The sequence below is a fragment of the Amphiprion ocellaris genome, chromosome 10, assembly GCF_022539595.1.
Source record: "Amphiprion ocellaris isolate individual 3 ecotype Okinawa chromosome 10, ASM2253959v1, whole genome shotgun sequence".
Taxonomy (NCBI): Eukaryota; Metazoa; Chordata; class Actinopteri; family Pomacentridae; genus Amphiprion; species Amphiprion ocellaris.
The window spans coordinates 8,714,561-8,726,869 of NC_072775.1; the positions used below are offsets into that span (position 1 = coordinate 8,714,561).

The window sequence follows — 12,309 nt, forward strand, 5'->3', positions numbered from 1 at the left end:
TTATGAATGTTCATGTGAAATTTATTGCAGCTTTATTTAGTGCAAGTATGTGCATCCACATGAGTGTACAGTATCCATACTGGTGCCTGAGTGTGTGTGCTGTTCAGTGTGTTTTAGCTCCAGATGGTCTTTAAGCCCATGTAGCTCCCACAGTTATCAATGCAAGCTGGAATTATGCAGGCGCGCTTAAATTCTGCAAACAACCCTTAATTCTTAATTTAGATATTAATTAGTTTCCCTGTTACTTGGCAAAGCCGTGTGATTTCCCCTGACACAGGCGTGTTTATAACTGGGGCGTCTGCTGCTTTGCGCTGCAGAGGAGCATGTAGACGATGTAGGAGATTCAATAACACGACTGAAACAAGTTCATTAACTGAGACCAAACGGTGCAGCGGGCCTGAGAAGGACCGTAATCATCAGGAGGCAGCGACAAAAACATACTGTAGGAACAGCGCTTTATTCAGATTGGGTGTCCGTGTTATCTGCTGGGAGTCTTTATATCATTATATCATTATTATGTGGTCCTGCATGGAAAACTTACTGCCACTGATCTTACTGAATAAAGCTTTTTTTTATGTGTTATGAGTGTTTGTTTTTCCAAGATGGATTATTTTTGATTCCTTTAAGCTTTTTCATTGGGAAAGTTCATATCTCTTGCAGGTATGGGGAAAAAAGTGCAAGATGATATATTATTCCTTTATTATGTTATAGAAAGTTTGAAAATAGATATGTTATTAATACTATTCACTGGCTGTAATATCAATGTGCATTTATTTCATAGGTGTCATGCTGATGCTGACTTTGTTAGGAACACTGTTGAAATCTAATGCAGTCCAACAATTTATAAAGACAACAAAATTGCTGTTTTTTTTCTCTTTGCAGTGACTCAAATTTTGACTTCTTGTTTGCCAGACATCCATCCTAAAAGATGTATTACTGCAAATTTTCCTTAAACAGTTATATAAATCTGCAGTGAAGTTTCTCAAATTTAATAACAAACAACCAGATCCTAAAATTTTACAAGCTTGAACCAGAGAATTTGGCCGTAAAAGAGCACATGATCATTAAAACTGTTGCTGATTAGTGTCTGTTCATGATTAACTCACTAATTATTTCAGCTTTGAGATGCTATTTGTCTTTCCAATTTGCATTAATATGATGAATGTCTCTTTTTAAAGCAGTCCTTTTTTAAATGTTGTAACAGGGTGAAAGAAAGCTAATTAACTGTTAATGTTTCTGGCACTTTTTGTTGTTATGTTGTTTACACCCACTTGCTTTTGTGTTGAAGACTCACAAACAGAGCTGAGTCAATCATCCTCCTCCATCCCGTGGTTTCACATTCAAGTCGATTCCTCCTCAGCTTCTCACTTGTTGCCCTCGTGTTACTACCGACTGTGATGTTCTGGTCGATTGCAGCCAAAATAGGTGAACACAGATTTTTGATTAATCTCTTCTCTCTTTGTTCTTCCAGTGCACTCCCATCGTGGGCCATGGATTTGTGTTGGACAAGTACAAGTGCCAGTGCAGGAGAGGATTTTACCATCCGAGCCGAGTGGCGCTCAATGGCTTTAAAAGTAGGTTACAAATCCCTCTGTAATATAAAAATGCACATTGCAGTGAGCTGTCAGATGAAAAACTTTGAATCTTTCAAAAGGAAGCTTTTGGGATTTATGAAGAAAAAAAAGAGTAAAAAAACAACCACCTTTTTTCAGCTGACAGCCACACATGTTTGAAATTCTGCTTTGAAAGGGTCTCCTGGGGCTTGTGAGGTTATGAAACCTCAAGCTGCAGTCAAAGGATTTTGACTGTTCTTATTGAAAAAATGTCTACTATGTTTCTATTCTGAGCTCCAGTGGGAGCCACAGGTGGCATTTAAATCACAGACCTGTTGGATCTTATGTTCGCCTTTTGTAGAAGGAGAACAGCTTCTTTGATTTCACGCAGCGGTAAAGAAAAGAAGGTTTCTGATTTCTAACCAGCAACTGTGGATTTTGTGTTTTGGCTAAATGACATGTTACCAAGTGTGTGAGTCGGCTCATAGGCTCGGTGTCTCCAGTGGACTTTATAGTGTTTCCTCCTGATTCATCTCAAAAACAAGAGAGCTGCACAAGGACCTTGAACATTTATATTATGGGCACATATAGAACCATGATAAGGACCCTAAAAAAGGCATATATATCATATATATCAGACAATAATGAAAATAAAGGAGCGGCTGGTGCGTGTACTGCCTAGTTTGTCTATATAGCCCGTGTATTATAGTGCAGCTACAAATAGAAATGTTAGAATAATAGTTCGAATGTACCCTTACCAGGATTTTATGCTTCTGGTTGAAAATATTTTGCAACATGTTCACACTCCTGCTTTATTATACAAAATTTTAAAGCTTACAATAGAAAATGATGCTTGATAACAAATGAGTTTTGCTAAAGTAACCTTGTCTAACTGCACTTTGTGTGGCGTTGAAAGATATTGAGTATAACATAAACCTCTCCAAACCAAATAACGAGCACAACAGAGCTACTGTGCATAGGGAGAATATTTTATTGTGATCTACAACCACAAACAATCATGTAATTCTTGGAGATGTCACATTTACTACTGTAGGTAGTAAGCTAATTAGCTAAAAATGTAAATGTGACACTTTTTCATTGTTCCTTCTTTTCCAGCCAAATGTGACAGAAAAGTCAAATCTAAATGTGAACACACATCTCCTGTGTTCTGCTTTTTTTACCTCTGCGGTTTTCAAGTATATCCTTAACTTTAGCCCTCCCAGATCGTGCTTTGGATTTGAATCTTTGTATTCTGACACCTTGACTGAAAGCTCTGCAGTGTCCTCGGGCAGAAAGCTTGGCCCTGATGAGCAAGATAATCAGGCAACTGCGGTGGTTCTCATCCCTGACTCCAACAATGCAGCACCCCAGGGGGAGTTGATAGGCTAAGCTGGAGCTTTATTATAATGCAGCGTGATGGGGCCTGTAGTCAAAAGGCTCAGTGTGTGAAGAGATTCATCTTCCAAACCCCATGCAGGCCACCTCATTAAAAATCCCTGTAGCTCAGATTGGGTTTTGCGGTTGCTTGTGACCTCGATTTCCCCTCCCAGAACCTGCGTTTTATTCTTCATGCATCCCTGAAAAGAAAAAAAGATGAGATTGGAAACAGAATTTGTATTGTTCCCTAGCAACATGCCAAAAGGACAAATATGAATGGTGAGAAGCAATGGAGAGAGAGAACATATATGTTTGAGTAATTTGTTCCATTGTTCCATTTACTAGGAGCTAACACATAAATGGTTCTTATAAAGTATAAACCCTTCATCGTATTCACTGCGTCTTGTGGGTTAGAGTTCATTGAGAGACTTTTTTTTTTTGCTACAAACCCTTGAGTAAATGCAAAAAGGATGAAACAAGCAATGCAAGTTTCCGGTTTGCTCACGCTTTTCAATGCAAATGTCTGCTGTGGGAAGGAAAAGTGAGATCTGCAGCAGCTTTAAGCAGAGCAGGTGGAAGTGAGGACGCTGTGAAACTACAGCTGTGCTAAAACGCCCATTAGAACAAAACCACAGCAGATTGAAAAAAAAACCCAATTAATTACAGGTTAGTGAAAGAACAGCCCTTCTGTAAACATAGAAAATGCGACGCTGCTGGCAGCCAGACCCTACAAGGGCCTGTAGTTTTATAATCACCCACTCGATGTGCATTGTGATGTTGAATAAATGCAAACACTTTTACTCTACATGCGTCACAAACAGGTCAGTCACACTGTGTTTACTTGTCTGGAAAATATGAACTTTACTGAAATAAATGCTCTCTTAAAGTATTATAATAATCCAATCCCAACATGTCTTGCCTGGTAGAATATAAGTTAAATGAAAAGAACAATATAAGCATCTAAAAAAAGAGAGAAAAGAACAAGCCTAACCTTCTCTCAAACACCTTCAATGCAATTACGAAGTCTCTCGAGGATCACTCCTGTTAGTTTAATGGGTGAGAAATTCTTCCTGCATGTGACAGTTGACCCCAAGCAGAGGTGCGGTGTCACTGCGAACATCTGGCCTCACACCAGATGTGTGAAACTGAGTGTGAAATGACAACTTCAGTGGGGTTTCTTCTATCCTCTTTCTGTTCATTATGACCGTGATTTTATACTGAAGGGTCAAAACAAACAGCAGACGGTGTGAACTAATACAAACACGTTTTTCAGATAAGCATAGAACACATTATGAACAGATGCCATGTTTTTGCTTAGTCTTCACCGAACACACGTGACTTATTTAATAACATCCTGCATAGATAGAGTTATAACTCACACCTTGTTACAACCATAGAAATCTAGTCTTTACCATAATTATCATGCTTATTACTTAAACAGGCTTACCTAAACCTTCAGATCTTGGACCGTAATGAGCAGACTTTTTCTTCAGTAATGTAGAAATTCAGGCCATGTGCCAAAAGGTGAACAGATTTTAGTTACTTGGCATATTCAAGGTGCTTTCTCAATACCTTTTCATTAGTTACTCCCAGAATATTTGTGCAGTGCTCGATAAAACTGACTGCTGGTCATATTGAAGTCTGGCACCGCTTGACAGTAGATGGAAACCGAGCAGCTGAAGTTCGGGAACATGCAAAATGAGGCACAGGAGTTTTTGTGAAAAACTTTCTAAATTTTTCATATTCAAGCCATAAACTTTGTGATTCAAACTAGAGCTGGGTGATGTAGTTACAATTTTTAACATAGAATACTGTTTAATTTCAGTTGATACTGAAAATTATTGATCATTTTTAATGGCTCATTTTTCATAAAGATCAAGGCAAAAAGTCAGTTTTGAATTTTATCACCCTACTTTTATTGTAACCACTCAATTTTTCAAGGCATTAGGGTGATAATTTTAATGAAAAACACGCAAATAAATGGATTTACACTTATGAAAAGAGCTAAATCAATATAAAGGAATAATCTGACCTTGATACATATTACATAAAGACAGCAAGTAAAACTGGCTTTGAGGTAAATTGACTGAACATCAATAAGATGCAATAAATATAAACACTGAATAGAATCTTGAACTCTGGCTACCTGGAGGACGACCAGGTCTTCATGTGTGGATGAAGGTGACAAGAGGTCCAGTCAGCCTTGGGAGATCTTCATTTAAAGAACCTTCATTATTAAGGGACATGATTGACTGTTTATAAAAGCTGTCAAACCATCAGGGAATATGTTTAGGATTTGTTCTTGCACCTAACTGAACTTTGCATTTTCATTCTGTGCCGTCATGGAGATGTCTCCTGGGAAACACTCTCAGTGAAGCAGAAGACTTTCTGCATCGGGTAGAGTAAGAAGCAAGACTGATTGGACTCTTCCTGAATGCTGGAAATACGAAGTTCATGCATCTTAACCCAACATCTGAAGAGACATTGCATGCACTAGATGGGTCAGAAATCAAAAAAGTTGATAATCTCCTCTATCTTGGAGGCTACACCAACACAGCACATGATATAGAAACAAAAACTGGTGGAGCCTGGGGAGAACATTAAACTCTCTGTAAAAAAAATATGGGTATTTCCAATTAAAACGACAACCAAAGTGAGAGTATTCATCGCGTCAGTGGAATCCATCTTACTCTATGGATCTGACTCCTGGTCACTATCGAAGACGCTCTCAAAAAGAATTGATGGACTTCTACCAGAATGCTACGGATGATACAAAACATCCCCTGGAAATCGCACCTCACCAACAAGTCGCTATACGGCTCACATCCACGCTTGTCAACCATCATTAGGCAACGTAGGCTAGGCTAGAAGAAGACACTGGTCTGGAAGGCAAAGAACTTTGACTGCAATGCTGGACAGAGGGAGCTGGATGAAGAACTTCATTCATGTCACCGATTACTTCTGATGCAATTGACTGACTGACATGGAGATTTGTATCTAATGCCTTTAAGTTGAACTACTAAACATTCTTTCCAACATTTTTTACTCTTGATTATTGCTGAAATGTCTATCATTGGTATATATTATTTTTTTCAGGCGTAATTCAAACCAACTTTATTTCACTCCGGACCATCTCGCCACTGAATCAACAGTTTACTTTTTAAAAACATTATGCATGCTGCAATGGTCCAATGTATTTCTCACTTCTCATGTCCCCTTCTGTCTCTGCGGGTCTGTTATGTAGGTGTTAATGTAGCTGTTAATATCCCATAGCTGCTCTCCAGACACATGCTGCCCATTCTCTGCAGGATGACCACGTGAGTGGGGCTTCCACGAAATGTGAAGGTTACTTCCTGGACTTGGCTGCCTTGACACTACTTGTGACATTGGAACCATTGTTGGCACTGTCAGCATGGAAGTGGAAAAGGGTTCCCCGTAGGTTTGTTATGGAGGATTAACTGGTACAATCCTCTGTTTACACTTCTGGAACCTGCTGCAGGATGAACAAAGGAGTGGTTGAATATTTTGGGTCGTCTAGTGGGAACTCTCTTTCCTTGGAAGGTTCAGCAGTGAATCTCAGCATCCATGCCTCAACTCCAAGGAACCCAGGTGTTGTTCTTCCTTTTAATGCAGACTACCTTCTTCAGCAGCTCTGCAGTGGTCTTTGGTGGACCTTCCCTCTCATCCACATATTGAAAAACCTAGATGTTGGCTACAAACCCTCTACAGGTTTTGTAGGTACATTGTTTGAATATTTTATTAGTTTGTTGGCAGCCTAACTAGATATACAAATGAAAGGAAAAACCAACATAAAGTGTCTCTAAGGTATTGGGCCACCATGTGCCACCAGAAGATCTTCAATACAACTTTGCATTGATTCTCTAAGACTCTGAAACACCATCTGTCAAAAAGATGTTCTGTCATTTGTGCTTTCATGATGGTGGTGAAGACATGTTGGTCCATTCAGAGGGTCTATGAATATGGCCACTACAGAACATCACAAGCATCAGGATAGAAATGTTTTATCACAAAATAAAGGTGATCACTCAGAACAACTTTGTATTTATTTGCAAGTGGACCAACACCATGCCAACAAAATGCACCTCACAGCAAAACAGAGCCATTGGGTATTCTTACTGCTGGGGTCAAGGGTTCAGGTTTTCCATTTAATTTGATAACCGTGAGGAATGCAAATGAAAGAACACACTCTATTGCTAAAAACAAAGCTGAATAAACAATTCACATGCAGTCACATTAAATACAAATGAAAACAAATACAGACAATAACACCGTGGCACAAACACAACTCACATTGCAAATGCATGAATAGTAGAGAAGACAAACAGCTTTTCTGGGGTTCACAGCAAAACGAGTGATTTTGTTATCACTTAAGGAACAATGAAACCACTTCATGTGATTTCTTACATCAGTGGCTGCATGATCCCTGGATAAATTCATCAACTCGCCTATAAACTGACCGGGTAACTTCTTTAACAGTCATTCCAGCACTTTCTCCTGCAGTTCGTGCTCTGCTGAAGCACTGTGCAGCTCCAGCGCAGTGTTTGCATTCTGTATGAGGTCTGGGACTTACTGAGGAATTACATGCTTATCAAACATCATTTTCTAGAGGAGCTGCATGGTGTCTGTGGTGAAAATGAAGGATTTAAACTACAGATTGACTCCAAATCCCACCACATCAGACACAGTAGAATTAAGAATGATATTTTTGGCTTCGTCTATCGTGTCTTTACACGTAACTGATTGAATTCAGGTTTCAAATAAACCAGTCGTGCTAACTCTCCAATGAGAAGGTGGAAAAAAATCTAATGAGCGAACTGATAAACCACATCCAAGTGTGTCATGTGCTGGAATACAGTAATAACAATTATGCAAACCAAACTGATGAAGGCAGCAGTGTCACAATATTTTATCCTCCGCTCCTTCATTATTCCTCATCTGCTTAATTAAAGGCTGTATTCATGTAATTATCACTCCAAGGCTTTTTGATTTATTGGATTGGTGATTTGTACCCCTTCAAATTGATTAACTGAGCATTTAATAAGATGTCAGTGTGTGACAACTAAATGCAAATTAATTGCAGTGATAATCCTGGAAAACACTACAGTCAATTCGAGATGTGATTAGATGTGAACATTTCAAACTGTTCAAGAACAGGAGTGATTATATCCAGCATTAAATGTCTTACAGCAAGACATAACTGAAGTGTCTTCACATCCTCAGGTAAGGAGCAGGGCAAAGACGAACCCTCCGACACGTCCAGTAAGTGCCTGCCGTGCCGTGAGGGCTGCCCATACTGTCGAGACGACACTCCCTGTCTGGTTCAGGAGGACGGAGCTCTGAGGCTCGCTGTGGCCTCCTTCCAGGGTCTGTGCATGGTGCTGGCCCTGGCCAGCATGGTGGTGGTCTACCACTTCAGAAGGAACAAGGTGAGGAGGTCGCTGTTTTGCCAGAAATAAGGAAAGCTACTTAGTTAACCCTCCTGTTATCCTCATTTACGGGCACCAAAAAATATTGTTTCCTTGTCTGAAAAAAATCTAAAAATTCAGCAAAAAAAGTTCCCCAAATTTCTGAAAATTTGCAAAACCTTCAGGAAGAAAATTCCAATAATTCCTTAAAAGTTTCCCTTAAAATCTTTATTGAAGAAGATCCCCCAAATTTGGCAAGAAAATTCTTGTAAATATTTTCAAAAAATGAGTAAAACTTATCCAAAAAAATCCTTAAAATATCTAAAGTGATGACATATATATCAGTAAAACTTCTGTTTTCTTTAAGCACATTCATTAAAAAATCCAATGAATTTCACTGGATTTTGGTGGATTTTTTTGTGATTGTGCTTAAGAAACATTGTTTTTTAACATTTCTTTTTTTTCCACCAAAAAATGTTCAAAAATATTCAAAGTTTGACTGTGAAAATTAATTTTTTTCACACATTTTCAAACTTTAAAACGGATCAATTTGACCCGCAGGACAACACGAATGTTAAATAATTTCTTCTGTGGCTCTGGAGGGATTTTGGTGTGTCTAGTGATATCTTCAAGGCTTACACTGGGTTCAGAGTCTTATATTTTTTAGGGGTGAGTTTAGGACGAAGCGACCACAAACCCAAACCATGAGCTGATATTTAATCTCATTATGAAACTGCAGGATCCGACATTTTTAGATCTTGACCCACACTAGGATTAAAAGTCAGAAAATATAAGCCTCTCTTGCTCTATTTTGGCCTTTTCCCTAAATCCAAATCTCTTTTAATTGCTCGTCTAACAGTAACTTGAAATGTCAGTGTCTCACTGCACAGTATTTGTACTTTTAAATAGAAGATAGCTTGGGTCAGGGGGTATAGATGAGATCATCAATCATGATTAAGTTAAGGAACTTTCTAAAGTGGCCACCACTGTTTGGAGGCTCATCATCCTTCTACAGTGGAAACTGAAAAAAACGTTATTACAGATTACCTGCAGTAAAATGATTTACATTTATGAGGGTTCATCAAAAATTTCTGAGACTGTGATTATTCCAACACTTCTAGGATGCTTGTAATGCTACAAGGAAGTCCCGTGACATAAACATGTCAAACACCGTCTGCAATGCAGTCAATCTCTTGAACTCTGTAAAACCCAACCCTTCAACTTGAATTTTATTTTGGAGGAAACAGGAAGCCAAATCTGGTGAGAAGCTCAGGTGGAGAGCAACAATTGTGTTGTTGCAGGTAAAGAATCCTTGTTTAATCACAGAGCTGTGACTGGGTGTCATCACATGCCATCATGTCACAGTTCAGGTCATTTGCACTGAATGTTTTCCATCAGAACTTTGCAGCAGAACTCTACCATGAAAGTTCGAACCTGAAGGACTAATTCACGGTGCAGAACCACGTGCATGGTGAGGAAAACAACAGGCATTCTCCTGGTGCACCTTGGTAGGTTTTGGAGATTGTGGACTCTTTTACTGTGAAAACTGTTGCTTCTTCTCTTGGTGGTAGCTGCAGACCCTCCTCTCGTTACCAGTGAAGATCCTCCACATGAAAGTTGGATCATTTCTTCGTTTCCATTTTCTTCTCAGCTTCTGGTTGCAGTCCACAATAAAATCATCCCTGCCAGTTGAAACGAAAGCGTGTAACACATATCATGGTGTCACATCCTGACTCTTGGCAGTTGTAGCTTGAACATGTGATCGTGACACATGCACAGTCTCAGAACTTTTCGATCAACCCTTGTACACAGTTGCCTCAGATTAAAGGTGAAGTCAGTGATTCTAATTCATTTGTAAATATTTTACACTTAGAACTCGGTTCAATTCAGATTTATTTGCTTCCTGTCATTATTTTAAATTTGAAAGCATTTCATACTAAATTAACTACATGCTATCATAGTACTGTATTTGTAGCTACATTTTCATATAAACATATATATAAAACTTCATCCCTTCATTAGGTTTCTGTACAGATTTACAGCAAAGTTCTTGCATATTATAGTCCTCGAATAAACATGAGATCCATGCAGAGTAGAATAATTACAACCAGTCCTCGGGCAAAGTTGAGCAAAATCTTTCCTCGTGAGCTATTTATAGACATTTGTGTTGTTGCCTCAGAATCTCCCACATTTCCTCAATTCACAAGAAATATCCCTGGAGGCCATCGGATTTACATCAAAGACATAAAAAAATCTTCTATGTGGTAATGTGGGTAATTAAATGCAACCCAGAAAAGTTCTGTTGTCACTCATTGTTTCGGAGAGAAGCAAAACATTAGAAATATCCATATATTGAACTCTTCTTTGTGTTGGTTTGCTTTGAAGGAGGCGATGAGTTATCATTCGTCTGCAGCTTTATGTTGCAGATTCAGCTCATCATAGTCTGAGGTCGGCTTTACAGCAACAGAGCAGTAAACTGTGATGACTCCAGATGACAAAGCACATGTAGTTGAAAAGTTCAAGCATTAAGGGAAACATTGATACGCATTCAAGCAGCAGGAACGTTACAGATGCTTACGTGGGATTAATTTTAGTCTCATCATTGCTTCTATCTGTGCAGCTGCTATGTTAAATCACCATCTCAGATGTGTCTGACAACACCAGACAGATAATTTTTCAGTCTCCTTCAGCGTAGCAATCCATAAATAATCACCCTCGCCCTATCATTGATTGATGAGTTTTCTGTGTCTCTTTCCTCGTTAACAGAGCATCCGTACATCTGGACTCATTCTGCTGGAAGCCATCTTGTTTGGGGCGTTACTGCTCTACTTCCCAGTAAGTCTCTCATCTTGATTTTATCCGGTTCCCACGATTTTCTCATCGGTCTGCTATCAGTTCAGTTTTTGCTTTTTTTTAATGTTTCGATTGTAGTTTCTGGTGGTTTAATATTACAAGTCTGAGTGTTCTGGAGACCATTTTTCCACAGAAAGCAGCTTTTTTGTCAGAAAGAGGAGAGAAACCAGCATATCTGTTAACAGAGCAGCCAGACAAACTCACATTGCTTTATTAAGAAGTGTGGCATGACTAATTAATTTAAAATATAAACTAAAGGGAAACAAATACATCACATTTTCTTCTAAATGGTTCACAAAAAAATCTCCACATATTCTGCCACTAGAGTGGTTTCAATCTGAAGTATCAATAGGACAAATTAGGTTTGAAAAAGAAATAACATAACCCCCAGTTTCTGTGTGTTTTTTCACTCACTGTGGGCTCTTTTTTCGATATAACAATCTTCGACTCTATAGAAACAGCACAACAATGGCTAGAAGTAGAGAGAACTCAGAAATATCTTCTGTTCAGTATAAAATTGTGCAGTATTATGCTATGAATTATAAAACAATCAAAAAAGAAAGAAGAGTTTCTATAATTATTTATTTCACAAAAACTGAAAAAACACTTTTTAAAAAAAAGTTCCCCCATGTGCTACCAATACTGGGAAAAATGTGGCCTCTAAATATTGTAGACATTTTATCACTTACATTTTTAATTGGTTTCATTATGCACTTGTCTTCTGTCTGCTCTGTGTAAACACAGCCTGCAGTTCAGCCCAGTTCAGCTGATAAGTCAGTGATTGTTTTTGTCATGTTTCTTGGGAACAGTTGATTTTTTAAATTTGGTTACTGCAAATACTTCATTCTTGGCAATTTTTTTGCATGATAATTATAAAATAAAGTGATTTTGATGAAATATCACGATTTTATGCTTAAAGTTGGTCAAGTTTCTGACTTAATGGCATGTCACAGATGAGTAGTTCAGCAACAATCTGAGAGTTGAAAATCTGAATTCTTTCTCTTTTCACAGTTTCTGGCTCCAACTTTTTAAAGGTAGCACGCCCTTTAAACCCCCAGGGGGTTTTGTGGTTTGGAGGGTTAATTTAACTTTTATGGATT

The 12,309-nt window shown here is 38.5% G+C and overlaps 1 protein-coding gene across 1 annotated transcript in view; it reads left to right on the forward strand.

Annotated features, from left to right (window-relative positions):
- LOC111588111 (probable G-protein coupled receptor 158) overlaps window positions 1-12,309 on the forward strand; it is an 83,685-nt gene that overhangs the window by 36,361 nt on the left and 35,015 nt on the right. The window contains exons 3-5 of the mRNA XM_023298266.3: window positions 1,472-1,574; window positions 8,172-8,377; window positions 11,123-11,191. Of these exons, the coding sequence (XP_023154034.2) occupies window positions 1,472-1,574; window positions 8,172-8,377; window positions 11,123-11,191 (378 nt within the window). The remainder of the gene's footprint in view (window positions 1-1,471; window positions 1,575-8,171; window positions 8,378-11,122; window positions 11,192-12,309) is intronic.